The 23051-nt window shown below is 34.4% G+C and overlaps 1 protein-coding gene across 1 annotated transcript in view; it reads left to right on the top strand.

Moving 5' to 3' along the window:
• Positions 1 to 2567: 2567 nt before the first annotated feature.
• Positions 2568 to 23051, top strand: part of LOC129230220 (regulator of microtubule dynamics protein 1-like) — a 37487-nt gene continuing 17003 nt past the window's right edge. Inside the window, exons 1-3 of the mRNA XM_054864622.1 lie at positions 2568 to 2908; positions 4376 to 4538; positions 13973 to 14084. Of these exons, the coding sequence (XP_054720597.1) occupies positions 2586 to 2908; positions 4376 to 4538; positions 13973 to 14084 (598 nt within the window). The 5' untranslated portion in view covers positions 2568 to 2585. The remainder of the gene's footprint in view (positions 2909 to 4375; positions 4539 to 13972; positions 14085 to 23051) is intronic.

Genomic DNA, 23051 nt, shown 5'->3' with positions numbered 1-23051 from the left:
TGTAGTCAAAAATACGCATTTATAGGCCAAATTAGATGATGTTATAGGAAGGGATCGGGTTCGGGATTTCACCCATGGACATTTTTCGAAACTTGAAGTTCCAGGAAGCAGTTTTAGCGGGTTTTCGATTATGTTCAATAATTTTATCCCTGAAATTTTCTGAAATTTAAGTTCGAATAAAAAATTTCAGCTACCTTTGGTGATGCAAAAGAAATGGGTTTGTTTCAGGGCATTGGCGGCAGCTTTTTAGTTCCCTCCCACTCAGAGGAAAATACTTAAAAACGAGATTTAAAATCTTTCTTCCACGCACAATTATTTTAGTTCTTCAACAAATTATACTCTAATAACAATTTATTTATTTTGCTCAGCATACGTGTGAACAGTCAAAGAATCTTTTCTTCTCTTATGTCATGATCTCTTATTTTGCTCCTTTTAGTGTCGTGGGCGGCAATTTTTGAGGGCGATAAATTGAAATGACGTTAAGCGACCAAAGAGTTCAGGACGACTAATTATTACCTTTTCAGGACACTAATTTCGAAAGCTTTAAGACGAAAGACACTTTCAATTTCTGGATGGTAACCCTTTTCCCCTATATTGTCTAATATCGCCCCCTCCCCCCTCCCCAAAGACTGTTTTTAGGATTTGTGCTTAGGGAATATCTAAATCCTCCTTATTATAGGTCGATCCCTCAAACCCTTTCTTCCCAAAGATAGCTTGAAATTGACTTCAGTTTTGAACACAATTTCAGGAAAGAACCCCACACCCTTTCCTCAATTCTAAACAAACAGCCTGAATTTGCTTTTTTAGGCTTGAACGGCTGAAAGTTTTAGGAAGGATCCCTAAATCCCTTAAATTTAATAAAATTTCTTTTTGAAAAAAAAAGAGAAAAACCTATTACTCGTTCTCCTAAAATTACCAAACATTGCCTAAAATTGTAATTTTTAGGTCAGTTTTCAAAATTTTCTGACCCAACTGAGCTTTTTCTTCCAACACAAAGAAAGATTAAATAAAATTGCGTTTTTAAGACTTCAATTAAGAGAAATTTCTGGAAAGCATCCAGTGATTCCCCACAAGCCTTTCGTGCTTCCTCTGAATGACTAAAGATATTGTTGCTACCATCTCTAAATGACGCAAGAAGCCCCCCCCCCCCCGCCTTCCTCTCTGCACCGATGATACTGGTCAGCATAATATTATTTCATAACGAGTCTGCGCTTTAATGAAAAATATAAAATTTTTAATTTGCCTGAACATTTAGAAAAGTTAGATCTAAATAGAAAAATGTAAACGGGTAAAAGTATGGGAAAGTAGTTTTTTCTGGAATGGCGCGGGGCCCCCCGAAGCGCGGGGCCCGTAGCATTTGCTACTTCTGCTCTATGGCTAATCCGGCCCTGCCAAGCTACCAGACACGTCCCGTGGACACTAATGGCTGCCAGCGGCGCAACCTTACTTATTTTCTTAGTCTCAATTTGTATATTATGATACTCAGGAAACTATTCCAAAACATTTTGTAAGCAGCCAGACCAACCGTATGGGCCAAACATCTCGCCAGACCATCACTACACTAGAGTCACTAGAGACTCTAGTACGGTGATGGCCAGATACCGTTAAAACGTCGCTGTGAGTACGAGCACGTGAAAAATCAGCACTCCGAAAATAAGTAACTTTATCAATGTTTTTGCGTACATTCAGTAATCGTACCTGAAATTTGGTAAACGGTTTAAGTTAGCAGGCATAATTGGGGGACCTGATGAAAAAATGTGAAATGTGGAGAAAACGTAGATTCGGGGGACGTAAAATCGGGGTTTCACTAAAATCCTATATCGCGCTCGTACTCAGAGCGATGTTTTAACTGTATCTGGCGGGATGTTTGGCCCCCATACGATTGGTCTGGCTGCTTACAAAATGTTTTGGAATAGTTCCCTGGGTATCATAATATAAAAATTGAGACTTAGAAAATAAGTAAGGTTGCGCCGCTGGCAGCCATTAGTGCACACGGGACGTGTCTGGTAACTTGGTAGGTTGTTATAACTGTGTCAGACGGGATGTTTGACCCATACGATTGGTCTGGCTGCTTAAAAAATGTTTTGGAATAGTTCCCTGAGTATCATAATAAAAGATTGAGACTTAGAAAATAACTTAGTTTCGCACTGTTTTTGCGTACATTCAGTACCCAGTACCTGCGAATTGGCCCTCGGACCAACAAGTTCATAAACACGCGTATGTTGAAAGTACATGCTAATTCTATTCTGTCCTACGCATTTTGTTACTTAGAAAATAACTTAGGTCTGGCGGCCCTGGGCTCTTGGACTATTTACTCTATGGTTGGAGAGCCTTCGAGATCCCTCTCTGGTTTGTTATATTTTTATGTAAATCATGGAGGGTCGACTTGGTCAAAAATGTCACGTGCTTCAGCAACCAGTCGAGATCGGCGAACGCACTCGTTAAGGAGAGGGGGAGTGTGCCCCAGAAACAATTAACTGTAACTGCTATTAATCAAATAAAATCTGTTTTTGTTTTGCTCGTGTCACGGAAGTAAAATCAAAAATGAAAATTATCTAGTTGTGTGTACGTACTCCTATTTTGCAATGGATGCAATATTAAGGGACAGATTAAGTCTTGTTGCTGCTTTAGGAGCAGGTGTTGTTGTTGGAATTAGTGGAATCTATCTTTATTACAAAGTAAACAAATGTGTTACTAGAGAATTAAATCATTTGTCAGGTACCATTGACAGTTTGAGAAGAGAAATAGAAGAATTAAAATCCAGTGCTTCTTTCAATAAAGACAAATCTGGTAGCTCTCCTGCTCAAAAAGGGAACATTCTGAATTCAACCACAGTCGGTAGTAAATATTACAGTTACACTAGCAGCTTGGAGGATGCTGATGAAGAATATTTTGATTTTACTGATACGTGAGTCAGGACGTTTCTCTGAATGTTCTCCCTAAGCTCCTTCCTCATTTATCCGATAAGAATTTCCACTGTATTGTTTCTTTACTTTTTGCTTTACATTTGTACGTGCATAATGTTATGAACGGTACTTTTCCTTGCAAGTACGTCATGGCGCATATTTAATCCATTAAAAGAATTCGCCTAATCAATTTAAAAGATTTTTTTTCCTGTTTTTGCCAAGGTAGATGGAGAACAAATCAGCAAGCCAAGTGTACCTATAACAGAAAAGTTGCCTCTGACCTAGCTGATTACTAATTAAGTTCTCGCCTATCAGGAACAGTGCCCTCTCACTTACGCGTGACCAAAGGAGACAATGAAATTTTTATGCACAAGTGAGATCCGCACATAAGTGAAAAACCCAAATAATAAGCTTAATTGCAATATGTTAACATCAGTTATACTAAAATTAATAGCACACTACTAATACTAATGAATAAATATACACATAATTTCCGCCTATGCATTGTAATTAAATAAAAATGCAAAATTTGAAGTTGTACGTTTTATCGTTTTTAAAAACTACAGTGCGTAAGCGAATTCGCCAAAATTTAAAAAATGTTGCGTGATCAGAGCTATAGTCTGCGAGGATGCAAAAGATCCTTGATAATCTATGTCAATGCCTACCGCTTGATCTCGACTTTTAGTCACATCAACCTTTTCCTGTGTAATCCGTTCTCACACGCTCGGTGTCAATCACTAGACTAATTCCACCCCAATTCGCACACTTGCGCGAAAAAGAACGCGTTCTTAGAAGAATCCGAGCCATGGAATAAAGGCATATGAATGCATTCCAAGTGACAGAACATGAAGGGTACAAATCTTCCAATAAGCAAAGCGTAAATACGCAATTTAACTAAAACTTGAAAAAAAAAATTTGCGCATAAATGAAAGGCTCATTTTAGGTTTTTCGCACACAAATGAATAAGAGTTAACCATGTTTTCCTATATCGCTGGCCGGGCCTGCGAAACACCACACATAAGTGAAAAAAGTGTGTAACAGAGGTCGCGAATATAAGCGAGAGATCACTGTAGTTTACACCTTTCTTTTTAGTTGCTCAATTTTTTGTTCTGATCTCAAATGAACATAACAATGAAAGTATAATAGTTGATATCTGAAGTTAGAGATAGGTAAGAACCTATAACTGAATCATTATTGTGCAAAGTAGGGAGGTCAGATTTAAAAAAGTGTAGTATAGTCAAAGGGGATGATGCTCTCCCATTTTTTAACTTTCACAAAAATCCCCCTTTCCCTATTCTTATTATAATTATGGGTTTGTGTGAGCACTATGTTAGCATCTGCAAGCATCCATCCACCTTTTACTTGAAGATTGCCACTGGTTTAAGTTGAATAAATTCAAGAAATAAATGAAATGTTTACTGTAATCTTCAATTTCATAAATGTTGTGAATCATTTGACTAATATTTCAGGGAAGAAGTTATCGGCGCTTGGTCAACTGTTAATGGTGCTGACGAAGACATTCCAAGTGAATCAAGTTTAACTGTTTTGTTGGATGAACTCGATGCTTTACTAGACTCCGATTCTTCTGACAAAGAATCAATGTATTTTCGACTGACATCAAAAAAGGAAGAGGTAAGTAGTTCAGTTCATTGTTGCAGGTGGGACATAATATTTGGATTTTAATCTAGGGATCCAGTGAAACTTTTCTGGAGCGACCACTCTCCATTCCTGAAGAAAGTGCTGCTTAGTAATGGAGGTTGGTCCCTGTCTGAGGTCTTTTTTGAATATGCAAAAAGCAATCATAGCCTCAATAAAAACAATTTGTGTTATGGTTGCACTATGTTAAGACTATATTTAAAAAAATATATATTTAAATGAGAGAATTAAAAATTTTTTCTTTTAAAATTTTAAATTTAAATTGTACTTCTTACATTTTTATATCTAGAAACTAGTTCACTTTTAAAATTTGAGAAAAGATTCGCCCACTTCAAATTCTTTGACTTTTCTGAAAACCTTTATCTTTGAGTTGCAAAAAATAATGATTATGTCTTTATCATTAATACAATCCTGTCATTAATCTCTAAGTATCTCCAAGTTCTTTCAGTAGTGGCAACTGAAACAGGAGCACTTAAATTCGCTAAGACACTTCTACTGTCATACTTGGTTTCACATAAACTTCTCTGCCATAACAAAGAATTCATACTCTCTAATCCTTCCCACAATATTTTATTTCACCACAGCCCAATCTTTTTGTTGTATTGAACTTGTGTCTTCAGTTGAACTTTAGGTAAAAAAAAGGGCTTTAGGTAAAGTCAAACCATCAAGTAGAGCAGATGGTTTAAGCTCCCCCCCCCCTGTATGGTAGATTCAAAATCTCTGCTGCGAAATGAATTTTTAAAATTTATCCAACATTTCTCTTCAGATTTTTGCGAGTCATTGGAAGCTATTCCAACAATACATCATCTATCTTGTAGGGCTCGACCGATGGCATTTTTTGGCCGATGGGCCGATGCCGATTGTTGGCCGATTGTTCAAAGAAGGCCGATGGCCGATAGCCGATTGTTTTTCTCCAAATGGTCGATTGCTGATGCCGTTGGCCGATGGCAAAAAAAAAAAAAAAATCAAACAGAAATAAATTGATAAGATTGTCAGGGATTTAAAGGATCATTGATTCATTTCACTTTATTTCCTTTCGACGAATAAGGAATTGTAATCATAAAAAAAAAAGATAAAAGAAAAAAATCAGATTTCGACCTAAATTTCTATTTTACGATCACCCAATTTATAATTCACAAATTTTTTCGGCATATCTGTACCTGATATGTACCTAAGAACATATAGATGACTGAAATATGCATTTTGAACGCCTCCTCAGTTAATTATCGCAAATTCTCTTGTGATACCTTCATGCGCATAAATTTGCGTCACTCAAAAACGTTATGAAATAGTAATTTGAAAACTCATACTTACGTAGTACAGACCCCGAAGTGGTTTTTTTTTTGGGGGGGGGGGAGTAGGAAATAAGGAATCAAAAATTAAAGAAGTAGGAAAAAAATTACTTTAAAAAGTAGGAAGAGATAGGAATACACACACATCAAGAGGAAATAAATTTAGTGTAAATTTTATTTCAAATGTAAAATAAACTAACAGTACTTTTGATTTAAAACTGTCTCAAAAATAAACTAACACTACTTTTGAAGTATTCAAGGGATTTAATGAAATACCGAGTTGCAAAAACAAAACGAAAGAAACAAGCTGACAATCATCAATATTAAAAATAAACTGGTGGGAACAAAGATATTAATTACAAAAATATGAAAACAAAATTTAAAAAAAGAAACACCTTTAAACAATACAGTAATAAAATTTTTAAGTGTGAAAGAGTAAAAATGTAATATAAAGATCACAAATAAATAATAATAATAATAAAATAAAACTCATATTTTGGTGCAATAAAACCATTTTTGTTAAAGATTTGTTTTGTCAAAAATGAAAAAATTCCTTCGAGAGCATCCATTTATCATTTAAAAATACCAACACTTTCAGCTCCTGTTGTCATAAATTATGATACAAAAAGCAAAGCAAATATTAAATTAGTTTTAGTTAAAAATTATCAACAGCTACCACCAACGCCTCGGAAGAGCTTCTGAATCTACTTCAACACTTCTGAAGAAAAAATTCAAAAGTCCCTTTGATTTCCGAATTATGTCACTATTCAAAACGTCTTTAATCAATTTCTTCCATTAATGCTCTAAATTCTTTCTAAACAATAGATAAAGTTTGAAAAAAAATCTCTCATTTTATGAATGGTGTTAGTTTTAAAATTAGAAATTGAGGGAGTGGGAGGAGAGGCCTCGCAAGTGTTCAAAATAATCATAAACATTCAGCAGAAAAACCCTTTCAAAACTTGCACCCGAGTTTGTTTTGACGTGCAGTGGCGGATTTCAAATATAGCAAATGTTGCAATTGCGCGAGAAGCCCCATAACCATAGGGGCACCGTAGGAGTTACAAAAATGCTTATGATAAATGTTTTACAACTTGTGTGATAGAGAAATAGGGCTCCAAAATGTATTTCGACGGACCCCAAACTTGTAACTCTGCCGAAGCGATACAGAGAAGACTTCATTACTGTGATTCATATTACAAATATCGAAAAATTAAAAATGACCGTCGGTTCAATGAGAATCTAATAAAATAACACAAAAACCGGTTTCGCATCTCATATTTGTTTCCATGGTCTCCAATTCGGCAATATATCACCAAATGATCGTCAGTCTGAGACGCTATATTAGTTTTGCATTGAAATAAGTAATTAATAGCCACAAAAATGAGTAAACAGGCAGAACACCCTATCGAAAACAAAAAGGGACTGGAACGTACGCACACCCGACATGCGAAAATTTATCCTTTCTACAGCTTACCATTTTTGAGTTATGACTTATGAGAGATACATACGTACATCCAGCTGCAAGAAACAACGCAATAACTAACTTGTTTGGTACCTGAATTCAGTATTAAAAACACTTTCAGGGGTGACTAAAATGGAAATTCATACTGAAACTTAATTAAACAATTTTATATAAAAACAATAACTCCCTTTACTTTGTATAAAAAAGTAAAACAGCAAAGGCCTTTTTTTTTTCAAAAACATCGGCCAATTCCATCGGCTTTTCGATGTTTTTTAAGGCCGATGGGCCGATGTTTCCTGCAAATTAGCATCGGCCGCCGATGCCGATGGCTAAATTGTTGAACCATCGGCGCCGATGCATCGGTCGAGTCCTACTATCTTGTTAAATTGCCCACTGACAAAATGAATTGTGGATCATTTGACTCAAGACATACGACTAACTTTACTTAAGGTTACAAAATGTAAACCATATTTTCAACATGAATCCAAAAACTTCATCTTTTAGGAGCCATTTTAAAAATTCAACTGGGATTTGCTTTCACAAGATTTTGCAGTGCAAACTTGTTAGCTTTTAAGCTTTGGAAGCAGTAGAAATTACTTCTGATTCTAGTTTTTGCTGTTTGTTTTGAAAAAGGTACTTGTTGTGACGTCCTGGGTCAACACTAGTACCAGCTTAAAAATGCCAAGCAATTTTCAATCAAAAACACCACAACTGAAAACATAGACGGGTCATTCCATACGAAATGAGTAAAATTCACAAAAAAGTGGTGGCCGCATGGTAACAGATTTTTATGAAACTTGGTATACAGGTTCCTTTTATGCCTATATAAAAATGTCGAAAATATTTTTGCTTAAAATTTTTTATTTGAATAGTTACATGGGATTGAAAATTGGTCGAATTGAACAGCATTCTCATAAATGAAAATGTTGCATTTTTGAAGGCTTGTATCTTATTAACTATTTAACGAAAATATAAAAGTTATATGTTGTTGCATTTTATGGAGTAGGGTAATTAATCTGATGTCAGTAAAATTTTCAAAGTTATTATAGTTAACTTTTAACTGAGTTTGAAAACTGAAAATATTTCAATTTTCTCATAATAAAGCATTTTATTTTTTAATATCGATCTTTAAGGAATGCATTAGCTTTGATGAAATTAATACCCAATAATGTGCTAAGTATCATAAAAGAAATACTTTACTTTTGAAGTTGTATTTTAACTCCTTTGTCTTCAAAATCAGTTTTAAACTTAGTGACTTTTGTAAAATGATGATTTTCCCCTTCACATACACACAAAAATTCAAATGAGGGAAAATTCAGACAACTTTAAAATTTTACAAGAATATAAAGCTGTGTTTCTACTATTTGCTTGAAGAAACTCGAAATTGGTTTTTGATTTCCAAACGTAAAATAAAATTCAGAAAAATAGCTTATTTTTTTGTTTTATGGGTTAATCCATATAGGTTCGACGGATGGGTGCGCTCGACCATTTTTAATTTCTTTTTGAAATTCATATTCCTAAAAGCTGCATAAGAAAGATGTTTAAAACCACTTTTATTTTTTCTCTCAACTGGACCTTTGATTTTTTTAGAGGTCATCAAAAGTGATTTTCGTAGTCAAAAATGGGACTTTTAGACCTTTGCATTTTGACTGAAATCTATTTGAATTACATTTATGACAGTTAATTTAATGCTTTGATGTTAAAGTGCATAAGTTGATAGTCTTACATGCTGAGTTACGTAGCTGTAAGTTAATAATTAAAATAATGGCAACAGGTTAAAGTTCAAGGCCAAATGTAAAAATTTTACTCATTTCAAAGGGGGATAACTCACGTAGGGGATGGAAACACAAAATGAAATACGACAAAAAATAATCACTGGAACCATTCTAAAAAGAATATGTAATTGTTGCTGTGTGTTTGTGCACCCTTTATAGATTACAGCCCCTCAAAAATTGAAAGAATGACGAAAATGACATTTTTAGACCCCTATAAACCAAAAGTGGATGGAATTAAAAATAAAATTTCCTGGCCAATTGAATATTCCGTTCAACTACTATACATGTTATACATATTGTTTTTTGAATTTGGTTTGTAAAACAGATACAGGTTTTTAAAATTAGGCAATTTTGATAGTCAATTGACACACTAAAACAGAAAAAGTGTGAAAACGTCATGGCACCTTCTTAAATTAGGTATATTGTGCCCTTTATAATACATTATACTGAAAAAACATATTGTAATTTTCAAAATAATTATTTTAATTTGATAACTTAGAAATATTTGAACATGAATGAGTAGTTTATACTGTATGATTGACCTTTAAGTGAAATTACGAGAAGTCGAAGAATTAGATAAATGACTAAATGATGCAAAAGCAAGTAAAATTAACATTTATTTCAATTAAAAAAATGTACACTGTACTTCATAAACATGCTTTTGGGAAAATGAAACACGAAAGAAATGGTTAGTTTTGCTAAACTTACAAAATAAAAAGAAGTAACTAATGACATTTTACCTTAGTTCAAGTTACTCCAGTAACAAAAATACGCTGATACCAATGATTAAAATTTAGTAGCATCTAAAAGACACTTCAATATATTACGTAAAAAAATCGAGTAAATTTAGAGCATTCCCTCATCTTCAAAAAAACATCTGAAACAGAGGAAAAAATGAAATTTTCGATTTTTTAAAGTACAATTTCGTCATCAAGAAATTCACAAACAGTTACTAAATTAGAGCAGATAGTTAGATATAGATAGTTTTTCAATCTGAATCATTTTTACTGTTATTTTTTCATTAAAAGAGCCTGAAGAGTGATTTAAAATCTGAAGTAATTTGGCAAAATTTTAATCTTTGTTAATATCTCAGATTCAAAAAAAGATCCGAATAAATTTTACTTTGCTCTCAATAGAGAATTGTTTATAGAATGCGGAAATATTTATTTTTTAAGTGTACGTTTATAACTTATGGAGTTATCGAGTCAAAAACTGGTAGCAATGGACTCTGAAAATTTAGGCTTAGCGTTAGCATCAACTTCTAATTTCAATAACAAAACAACAAACAGTTTTTTAACATCCATACTTTGCATTCCCTCATAGATATGTAAGGTTTACCTAAATAAAAATTTTCATTGAAATCTGTGACATGTCAGCCACAGCTGATTTGCTCATTTCGCATGGAATGACCCAGACTAAGAACCTTTTAAATTTTAAACAAAAAAATTTATTTACAAAAAAATTAAAAATGTTTGATAAAAAATTAAAAGGTACATTGAAGGGTTATAGTTGTACATTGGCAAACACAGTTGCCTATGGTGAGCATATCAAACTCACGATTTCTTCAGAAACCAGACATGCTTCAAAACAAACAGAACTTTACAGTTCACAGTCCTAGAGCAATCTGACAAAGCCAGATTTTTTTCAAGAGTCTCTCAAAGACAAAGTGCCTGTAAACTAAGCTCCCTTAAAATTTCTAATTGGCTGCATCATGATCACGTGTTTTGAGAAAAAGTGGGATGTATCGTAAAACAAAGCTCGGATTCAAGGGTCAACTGGCGCCTCATTTGCATTCGAGTCCTCCTCCATGTCTGCGCTGACGGTCAAGATTAAGGAGCAGGTGGTCAGTGGCTGTCATCAGGAACTCGACATGCCAATTTTGTAAACTATCAACCCGGTGCCATCCCGTCTGCTCCTATATATCAGCTGTGTTTCTAAACTCAGCTGCACAAAACACGCTGTCGTACACCAGCAAGGGCGTGCCATCGGTTCCTCATCAAAAGCACTCCCACAAAGTGAACACGGAGACAAATCCAGACACTTGCAAGGCTACACCGTTCGGAAGATTTCACAGCTCCTCCCCCCTTAGGAGGAAAATTTACATGTGCCACCGCATCAAGTTTTGGAAGATGTGGGCGTCCAAGTCACTGAACCATGATCTCGAAAGGCAGCCTCAGTTCACAAGAAAAAAAACATAACCGATACAAAAAAAAAACATGTCTGAGACACTTAAACTTATTAGGATTTTCCGAACTAAGCTTATTACAATTTAAATATAGTCGTTTCCAAAGTTCCCAAATTGAGTGCATTAATTCCTCAGTTTTTAAAACCATCATATTCCTTTATGATTTTGTGTCGTAGCTTAAGTTCTTGATCTTCAATTTTTATTTTCACAAAAAAAACTAGCTATTTTAATTTTGACGCCTTAAATTTACACCAAAAACAAAACCATTTAACTGATTTTTCTTTCCGTTAATTAAAAAAAATTAAATTATGAAAGAAATTATTATAACTCCCTCAAAATGCATAGAATTGTAATTAAAGTATTAAAACATTTTCTTACATCACCACCTTGATCTACCAATAACGTCGGAGACCGTTATGGGTCCTGTCTACTACGTCCGTTCGTGTTTCCATTTAAAATTCACTTGTGGTAATCGACGCAAGGACGTGGGTCTTCCCCCGGTATCTCGACTTTAATCATAGGACTGGTATAGTCGGGTTGCCCGATTTCAATTAGCCCCAGGTCCAGTAGTCTTTTTAATTCCTCATGCAAAATTTCAGTTTTCCACAGAGACATTCTATTCGACCGTCATCTCACAGGGTCAGAGATAGTCAACTCGATATCCATCGTGACTAATTTCATACTTCCCGGATCAAAAGAAAGCGCCCCCCTGTGCTTCTGAAGCACGTTACCTAAACTTTTGATGTGATTTTCAGTTGCTAGTTTCTCTAAGTCACTGGCCCGAAACATCTCTCGCAGCTCAAAATGCGTAGGGTCCGGCAGGGATGAGGGATTTCAACTTCATGCTCTACATCTTCCACTTCAACTTACATTAGTAAATTTATGTGCTGAGGGCGTTTGTGACCTATCTTTGCTACAGCCAAGTCTTGACACATTTTAAATCGATTTGTCAAATTTAGCATGTACTCAACTACATACTTTGCTGGGCTAAAATCTGAGCTCTCATGATTTACCATTCAAAGTGTGAATAAAGTTAATGGCAAACTTTTCTCCCATGCTTTCAAAATGCATTTAATTGTTGAGTGCAATACTTCCACAGAATTACTTTGCGGATGGCAACGGAACTGTGCCTGACTTTTATTCCGGACCTTTCCAAGAATTCTCTCGTCAGAACACTAGTGAAAGAGGTGCGAGTACTTATTTGTCACTCTGCTCTTTTTTGAAGGTTTTAACGTCTTTTGCCTTCCCCTCTGTTTTTCTAAACATGCGTCTTAGGCTTTCATAGTGATCTTTTTCTGCTAAATCTGAGGCTTTCCAAAACTCTTCAAGACAAGGAAATATTTCTTAATATCCTTGGCAGGGCCGGACTAAATAAAAGTGATACCCCAGGCCTGCAATAGTTTCGAGCCCCCCCCCCCCCCGACACACACACAACCACTCATTTTCCTATATCATTAAGTGAATACAAAATAAAGTTCTAACTTTTTGGTAGTCTTGGTGCTCAGCCTTGTGTGTGGCACCCTGGGGGCTCCTGATTTATCACTGTTGGTGCATGCCAAGCACCACCACTGCTGAATTATAGCCATTTTGTAACTTCATAGCTCAATTAAATAGTGAAGAGCATATAGATCCCCCCCCCCTTCACACATACACACAAACATTCAAAAGAAAAAACAGGTCATGTACCAGTAGTGATGTAAAATACCTGGGTATTTATTTTTAGGGCTAAATACCCGAAATGGGTATTTACCTGGGTATTTATTTCAAAAATTTATATTCAACTAAAATACTTTTCTGTTTGTATTCCACTATGTATATATATAACCAATCATATACAAAACAAATTTTTGCCCAAAAATTGTATTTTGATCACATATTTAAAGAATTATTGTGTGAAACAACTTAACAATCTAATATGATATTCACATTAAATGTGTTGGATATGCCTAATCAATGTCCCCATCTTTTTGTTTTTCACTTTTCAAAGCAAAATTTAAAGTTTTAACGTTTAAAGTCAACTGCAGCCATCCCCCTTATACCAGCATTTGCTATTATCTCGCCTCAATCAATCCCTTTGTCCTGGGTCTATTTCAGCCGCAAACATGTTAAATATAGAGGAACACTTCTATAGAAAACATAATTAGTTTTATTGACTATTTACAACTTAAAATAGAAAGTCCGTGCATGTTGCTGCTGGCAAGTACGCAAGTGAAAGACAGAGCGAGTAAGCAACTCGCTTTCTAAAAGAAATGCATTACCGTTGCCACATACTCGGTGGCTAAACTTTTCAGTTAAAAGTCAAAAATATGGAAATTCGACTAGAACTAACAAACATCATTCCTCCACACCCTATTCTCAAAAATTTCAAGAAGAGGGATGAAAAAGAACAAGCAATTGAAGCTTCTGTGCAAAAATTTGGACATATCAAAGGGTTTAAAAAAATAAATTTTGAGATAACTACCGAAAATAAAGATATTTCAACTTCCTCTTTTAAGAAGTTTTTCCTCTGACCTTTGAAAATCTTCTTGGATAAGGGTCCACGGTATATTATGTTTAAAAAAATCTGAAGTGAAAAAAAGAAAAAGAATTTTCAATAATGTTTTTCTTGTATATTTTCTGTTTAAAATTGCTTTGAATTGCACATGTGCTTTGAATGATGCTTTCTTTGTAAAATCTCTTAACTCTTGTAACTTTAGTATTCAGGTAGTGCAGAATTTCTTTGGAGGCTGGCAAAGGTGACTCATCTGTATGGAATTGTCGTTCAAGCTAGAGGAGAAATAGAAAAAAGGAAACAATTGGCCTTTGAAGGTTGGAAATTGATTTTCTGTTGCTCCGTTCAGTTAAATAAATTTACTTTTTCTCATTTAGCTTTATAGAATATTTTCTACTTCATTAACTCACTTGTTTACTTTGTTGCATCTCAGTTTTTATTTGGGCTTTAGTGGCATGAATTTGTTTCACTTGAGTAATTTGCATAGATAAAGGGATCTTGTGAAAAGGTCCACTGACAGCATTTTTAGTAAATGGGCAGAATGGGATTGTTTAACAATTTTTCTTAATCATTTATAAGGCTGGTTATTTCTCTTTTCCAACAGCCACTGGAAAAATTTTCTGTAAACAACAAAAAGATTTGGGATGGTAGTTAACATTTGATGTGATGAAATGTCTTGTCAGCATTTGGTTTTCTTTCTTGTTTCACTGGTCAAGGCAAAAAAGGAACAGAAAACATTATCAAACAAGTCATTCCCAGCTGTTAGATATTAAGGTTTTCAACTTAATTAGTTCAAATGATATAATATGTAAAATCTAAAAAAATTTGTTTTATGATTCAAGAATGTCATTTGTTTTTGTTTATTACAATGCAAAGTACTTAGTGCAGACAGTATATTATACTGATAAATACCTCTCTTCGTTTATTCACACCTTGGCTAATAGCTATTTCAATGACATAATTCATATTCGTATTAAAATGTGTTTTTATTCCAATTACATCCACCTAACACTAAGAATTAGAAAGTTTTTATTTAGGAGAAACTTTTCCACATTTTCCACCTTTAAATTCATTATTGTGAGTCTCTCCAGCACTAGAAAACAATTGTTCACTACACACTCTTCTTGTTAGTGTAGAAGGACTCTTATACAGCTACTTGTAGCTACTGCTCTTTTGAGGCAGGTTCGCTGCCGGTTAACTGCCCCTTTGCCAAAACTCTCAGAGTCAACTGATTGACGAGGAGATGCTGTTCAGGGTTAATACCCTGGCGCAAGATTGGCAGCGAAAGTGTTATATAATACTGACCGAAATTTCTTGCTAAAGAAGAAGATGTGGTTCCCTTTTATTGGCTTCATTGAAATATTATCTTTCCCAGGGGCAGATCCAGAAATTTTTGTAAGGGGGGTCAAATTTCAGTGTTCAGTTAAGTGGAAGAAAAGCATAAGGATTGTTGCATTAAAATTTTATACAACTAAGTTAAAATAAGTACAGCATTTTGCAGACATGCGTTTCAGAGTTGGTATTGTAAACGGGTCCTGGGCTTACTGGGCTGAAGCTCATGAGCCAGCAAGGTTTAGGACCTTTATTTTTCAAAGTTACATTTATGCAATAGAATTTGCATTTATTAGACTTCAAGAGACAAGTCTAACAAAACAAAGTAAAAAGTGATTACCTACACTATTTTTTGAGGACTAAAAATTGACTTTCAACAATATTGATAAGTTTAGGAAATATAAAATAATTATTGAGACCGTGTTTCTCATCACAGGGGGGTCAGCTGACCCTTTGACCCTCCCCTGAATCCGCCCTTGTTTCCAACTCCCAAATATATATTTTTCATTGGCACTTTTGAGGTTATATGTGCATAATTTCTAATTCATGTTCAGCTTCTACTGGGAGGGCTCAGTTCATTTCTCTTCCATTTTGCCGTTTGGCTTTAAATCTTATTTCAGCTGTATGAAAGACTCTATGCTTTTGTATGTCTGGTTTCAATCTCAGTTCCAGAAACATTATCAAAATGAGGTTTTTCAATGACAGTGCAATAACTAATGCTCCAAAATTTAAAGCATTAGTAAAACCATTCTTAATCTGTAAAACGTTTTATTGTTCTCTTTTTTTTTTCTTTATCTGAGAAGGTTCATTATTTTTTTTTACAGACTGAATTGTCATTGAGCAAGAAGCAACATCAGTGCCAATTACTTTAGTTATATTGTAGACAAGTTACATATAATTTCGATAATATCTTATTATTTGGTACTAGGGATAGTGGCATATCCTTTCTTGATCCACTGAGTGCTAGAGAATCTTTTTTTTTTTTTTCAAGAAATCTTTCTAGAATTTAATATTGAAATTCCAGCAAGTTGCAACGCTTTATGCCATTTTTAGTTGTATGAAACTATGATTTTTTTTTTTTTTAATTTCATTTAGACACCATTTTGATAGTTCAAATCTCAAGAAGTTTTTGACAAATGAGCTGATAACTGCTAGAAAATATGTAAGAGCCCTATGAGATTTGATGGAATATGAATATATCAACTGATATTATTCTGTTGTATTTTCTTTCCACAAATGGAACTAAGTTTCCTCCCTAAACCAGTTACGATAACAAAGGTTTCCAACACATATGAAGTGTAGAGTTTTTTTTTCAACCAAATATGTAATTGCAACACAGTTTGAAATTAAATTTCGAGCTTGAGTAAGCATTACATTTTTATTGTTTTCTAGTCTTTCAAAAGATTTTTAGTATGCTATTTGCATGTACAGTAGAACCTCTCAATAAGGGATACTAAGGGAACTGGACAAACTGTCCCTTTAATAAAGGTGTCCCTTTTTCGGAGGTAGATTAATTGATGCATGTTGTCTATTTAACTGAGTATTATTTCATGATAAAAGTAAACTACTAACGTATAAGATGAAGTATTGAAAATTTTTCATATCTGTTAAGTAAAATTCAGAATTATTCAAACTGGAAAAAAAAATAAAGTTTTATCACACTCTGTAGCATCAAAGTTTTGTAACTGATTTTCAAAACTTATGATTTTGAATTAATGTGTTACATGGATTTGTTGGATGTTATGAAATTTCCAATGCAGAACCAGGGTTTGTACACGTCCTTACAAATCATGTGTTTTAAACACTGTGACCACATTTAAATGTTTCTATACAAAGCTTGTCATGGGCGGCACACTATCTGTCACGTCCATACAAAGAAATTATTGACAGGAAAAAGAACTTGAGAATACATATTTCTTAATTTTTATGTTAATGTCCAGACAAACTTTTACTAATTAATTTTTAAACAAAAAGTGAGCTTTGAATTCCAGTAAATTCGATTTTTCTAATCCATTTATACGTATATTCAGTAAATTACCACCCATTAGCCAGGGCTAAAGCAGAAATACATGAACTACACCGCCAGCTCAGTCATTTCCAGCCGAGGACTGCAGTTTCGTGCTTATTAGCACTCATCAGCCCGGCATAGGAAAGTGACTGAGCTGGAGATGGAAAATCTCTTACGGAAGCCAAGAGGGCCAAACAAACTGGTAGCTAATGTAAAATTAGCACAGACCAGACGAATGACCAAAGCAATGGTTCAGTTCAGGGCGGTAATTTACTGAATATACCATGCCTTGCCATCAATTTTCGAGTTGAACCGAACCATTGCTTGGTCACTCGTTTGGTCTGTGCTAATTTTACATTAGCTACCAGTTTGTTTGGCCCTCTTGGCTTCCATAAGAGGTTTTCCATCTCTAGCTCAGTCACTTTTCTATACCGGGCTGATGAGTGCTAATAAGCAAGAAACTGCAGTCCTCGGCTGGAAATGACTGAGCTGGCGGTGTAGTTCATGCATTTATACGTAATTTTTTTTTGTAATTTTTCTCTGTGACTGTCCGTTAAATAGGGTCTCTTAATGAGAGGCAAAAACATGGAGGTTCCTATTCAAAGGGACTGGGACTAGAAAAAGTGGCCCTTAAATAGAGGTGTCCCTTAAAGGAGGTACTACTGTAGTATGTTTTAAGTGTTGAAATGATTCTTTGATTTAATGGTTGGATCATTGATGTATAATTAGGAGGAAAAGCCAATTTTTACTTTAAAATTATTTAACTCGATATGGTGGGTAACTTCATTATCAATATGAGCAATAAAACTTGAAAAGTTCTTTTTTTTTCTCCTTCAAAACCTTTTCTATTACTAGAATGAAACAATTTTTGAACCAGTCTTCAAACAAGTTTCATCATCAAGTCATATTTAGGCCTTTTTCTTTTTTTGCCCGAAGACTGATAGATTGAACTGATCTAGGTTTGTCATTACTCTAGTAATCAAAGTACGATTTATTAGTGGTTTTGCTCCGAAATTTCCGTAGATTACTGCGCATGTAAAAAGTAAAACAATCTTTGAAAAGTCGATAACCTGGTGCTTAGTCACAATTTTTCAAATAAATGTTCAAGACTGTAGCTTCTTGGAAAAGTAGTAGAAAGCAGTGATGTTCCGGATATCCGAGGGAAAATAAAGATCTGTATCTGTATCCGTTACTTTTCTGATGGATCTTAAACGGATCATTTCTATTCTAAAAAAATTTAAATATTTGAATAAAAGACTCTTAAATTCCGTTTAAATTAAGTTTTATTCCCTATTTAAATTATAAGGGATCATTTCAGAAGCCAATTTGTACCCCCCCCCCCCCGTTGCAGAAAGGAAGGGGAAATTAGTTTTAAAAGTGTGTATCAGTGTGTCTTTTTGTGGCATTGTAGCTCCTAAACAGAAGAACCGATATTGATAGTTCATTTTTCGTTCAAAAGGTGACTTGATCGAAAGTGTTCTTAGCTTGGCCTCATTTTTGTAGAACTTTAATTACCGGAGATATTAATTAAAAACCGATTTAACGTTTTTCACAATTATGGTAGTAAAAAAATTTACCTGTACGTTAAAAGTGTTGGCCCTAATTGAAAGAATGAAGTTGTCTGCGTTTAATATTTATTTGAAACTTCCAACTTATATACACCAGGAGTAATATCTTGTTAAGTAAATTTTAAATGCAATTCTAAGCCTTTATACGCGTGATTAGTACAGATTTCATAGTCAGAAGATAAGGAGAAAAAGCTCAATGATTTAAAATTTTTACCTGCTGTCAGTTAATATTTGTTAACAATAGGGCTCGACTGATGGCATTTTTTGGCTGATGGGCCGATGCCGATTGTTGGCCGATTGTTCAAAGACAGCCGATGGCCGATTGTTTTCCTCCAAATGGCCGATGGCCGATGGCCGATGCCGTCGGCCGATGGCAAAAAAAAAATCAAACAGAAATAAATGGATAAGATTATCAGGGATTTAAAGGATCGCTGATTCATTTCATTTTACTTTCTTTCTACGAACAAAAAAAAAATCAGATTTCGACCTAAACTTCTATTTTACGATCACCCAGTTTAAAGTTCACAAGTTTTTCCGGCACATTTTTACATGCATATGTATTGAAGAACATATAGATATATCCATTTTGAACGCCTCCTCAGTTAATTATCGCGAATTCTCTTGTGATGTCTTCATGTGCGTAAACTTGCGTCACTCAAAAACGTTATGAAATAGTAAGTTGAAAACACATATGTACGTAGTATGATCTGAAAGTTCAGGACAAATTGTATACAACCTTACCCTGAATAGTTCACATTACCGAAGCACATCTATCTACAAAATAGTCACCTTGGACGACTATGCGTTCCAACGTTCGTATAGCTTTTTGAATCACTCCTGGAAGACATTTTACGCAACCTCCTGTAAGGCCTCTTGCGCTGCTGCTTTTAACTTCATCGTGGGGAAGAAGGCGACTTTCATGTTGAGGATGCACGGTTCGATTGGTCAATACTCTGATATGACGAACAAATAACACAAAATTTCGTCCGACTTAGCTCCGTGTGACTTCTACCTGTTCCCAGCAAAAAAACATTTGCATGGACGCCGTTTTCTTCCGTCAGGAGAAGATAAAGCTACATCACAGAAGGTAGCGAAAAATGACTTCCAGGTGTGTTTCCAAAAGGTATATAAACACTGGACGAAGTACATAGTCCTTCAAGGTGATCTTTTGAAGTTAGATGTGCTTCGGTAATGTGAACTATTCTGGGTAAGGTTCTATACAGCTTGTCCCCGAACTTTTGGTTCTACTACGTACAATATGTACTACATACTACGTACAATATGTATAGGGTGTAGTTATGCTTCTCCTTTTTTGACTGCTGTATGATGAAAAGCAAGAACAACAACGAAAAAAAAGAAAGAAAAAAAGGAAGAAAAGCAAAAAGACTGTTTAATAACCAAGTGATTTGTTTTTTTTTTCTTTTTTCTTTTTTTTTTAATTGAACATATAACTAAGATTTCAGTAATATTGTAATAATGTATGGATTTAGGTACACTAAAAATAGTTAAAAAACATTAAATTATGTTGTTTAATCATTCAAAAAAAAAAAAAGAAGAAAACTATGAAACCGTCAACAAATTACGCAATTAAAGTGAAAAGATTGCACGTAGACATTTTTTAGTCATCAAATTAACCAAAAAAGGTAACAGGTAAATTACAATATTAAATCATAATAGGAATATTTTTGTACCTATTTAAAATTTATGAAAAGAAAAGTTTGCATTTTTCATAAAAGCTATAACAGTGACATACATTTTGCTGAAAAAAGAAATAGTCATAAAAAGAGCGAGGTTCTTAAAACGCAGCTATAATAAACAAACTCAATATTTACACCAAGTTAATAACTGAATAAATATACTGCTTGATCTGATGTTTGCACACATAATATTGAACAATTTGATTGTTTAATCTTCTATGAAGCTTTACAAACAAGTTTAAATTAAATTTTTAAATTTAAGAATAATTTTCTGAAATTTAAAAATTGCATTATAGAAAATCCTTGAAACGTTTCTATAAAAACGAAAATAACTTATTCATTGATTTTATATAAATACAAAAAAAATATTTACTTACAACAGAAAAAATAATCGATCTCTATTAATGATGCAAAAAAGATGGCGCATTACGAAATATAGGTGAAACAAGTATGACAAATACGCAAAATGACATTTCTTGACCAAAACAAATAATCGCTATAAATATTTAAGAAATGCTTAAAACGACGAGGGAGGTTTAAGGGGGGAGGGGGTCACCCTCTGATTTTGGAGTAACTCACACTTCGGCCCCAACTTCGGCCGCATTTTTTTAGTACAGAACCGCTACCACCAACGCCTCGGAAGAGTTTCTGAATCTACTTCAGCACTTCTGAAGAAAAAATTCAAAAGTCCCTTTGATTTTCGAATTATGTCACCATTCAAAACGTCTTTAATCAATTTCTTACATTAATGCTCCAGATTATTTCTAAACAATAAATTAAGTTTGAAAAAAATCTCTAATTTTATGAATGGTGTTAAGTTAATGAGCTCAGAATTATAACTAGAGTTTAATTTCAGAAATTGAGGGAGTGGGAGGAGAGGCACGCAAGTGTTCTCGGAAATTCAAAAAATAGTCGTAAAAAATAGAGTTCAAAATAATCATAAACATGGAGCAGAAAAAAACTTTTAAAACTTGCACCCGATTTTGTTTTGATGTGCAGTGGCGGATTTAAAATGTAGCAAATGTTGCAATTGCACGAGAGGTCCCGTAATTATAGGGGCACCATAGGAGTTACAAAAATGCTTATGATAAATGTTTTACAACTTCCGTGATAGAGAAATAGGGCCCCAAAACGTATTTCGACGGGCCCCAAACTTGTAACTTTGCTGAAGCGATACAGAAAAGACTGCATTACTGTGATTTATATTACAAGTATTGAAAAATTAAAAATTTACCGTCGGTTCAACAGGAATCTACCAAAATGACACAAAAACCGGTTTCACCATCTCATATTTGTTTCCATAATCTCCAATTCGGCAATATATCACCAAATGATTGTCAGTCTGAGACGCTAGATTAGTTTTGCATTGAAATAAGTAATTAATAGCTATAAAAAGTAAGTAAACCGGCTTTTCAGAACACCCGATCGAAAACAAAAAAGGAAGTGCACAACTGGAACGTACGTACACCCCACATGCGAAAACTTTACCTTCTACAGCGTACCATCTTAGAGTTATGACTTATGAGAGATATATACGTACATCCAGCTGCAAGAAACAACGCAATAATTAACTTGTTTGGTAATCTGAATGCAGTATTAAACTCTTTCAGGGGTGACTAAAATAGAAATTCATACTGAAATTGAAGTAAACTATTTTATATGAAAACAATAACTCTCTTTACTTTGTATTAAAAAGTAAAACAGCAAAGGTCCTTTTTTTTTTTTCAAAAACATCGGCCAATTCCATCGGCTTTTCGATGTATTTTAAGGCCGATGGGCCGATGTTTCCTGCAAGTTAGCATCGGCCGCCGATGCCGATGGCTAAATTGTTGAACCATCGGCGCCGATGCATCAACAAGGCCGATGCATCGGTCGAGTCCTAGTTAACAAATGTGTGTTCTGACCCACGAAATTCATCTTAATATGAGGTCGGCTCTCTGGGACATGTATTGTCTTTTTGATTTTTAATTTAATATTATTTTTTGTTATTGATTTAGGGTTTCTGTTCTTTATTTTTGTTTTTCTCAGCATCCAAAAAGTGAGACTAAATTCTCTATTTACTGTTTGTAAAGGTTTCCCGGCTCTGTATTTCGTCGGTCGGAGAAGTTCGGTGGAATGGCTCAGCGCTGCATTAATGCTGAAATAAAATAGGAAAAAATATTTGTAGCCTATCCTGTGAGCTTTACACTCTTGCTCCTGTATCCTACATCTACTGAGTAAGCTAGAAATAATTTTTCACATTCCATCTAAGCAATAATGCAGCGCTGACCCAATCCTTCCAACTCCCCCTCTCCCTCAATTTTAAGAGATTTCTAGAAAGAGTAAATTATAGACTTGATTATATTTTTGCGCAGTTGACATTTTTTGAAGAAACTGCCATTATTCTGACGGGAATACCTTCCGTAACAAATTTTACACTTGGATAGTCAGGGGTCGATCCAGGTTTTATTTTTTGGGTCCCCATTTTGTGAAAAAGTAAAATATTTTTGTGAATTTTCTTTATTTTTGTGAAAAAGCAAAATATTTTTGTGAATTTTCTTTATTTTTGTAAAAAAGAACTTCTTGTGATTTTTTTCTTGGAAAAGATTATATAAAAGCATTTTTAGCTGTCGTATCGTTATAGAAAAGCATTAGACAGGTTTCAGGGGTGATTGCAAGTTCTTGAAGAATACCTGAAAG

Source organism: Uloborus diversus, chromosome 9 (genome assembly GCF_026930045.1).
Source record: "Uloborus diversus isolate 005 chromosome 9, Udiv.v.3.1, whole genome shotgun sequence".
In the NCBI taxonomy this organism is placed as follows: domain Eukaryota; kingdom Metazoa; phylum Arthropoda; class Arachnida; order Araneae; family Uloboridae; genus Uloborus; species Uloborus diversus.
Note: the sequence above shows the minus strand (reverse complement) of the source record. Positions and strands in the feature narration are given on the sequence as shown.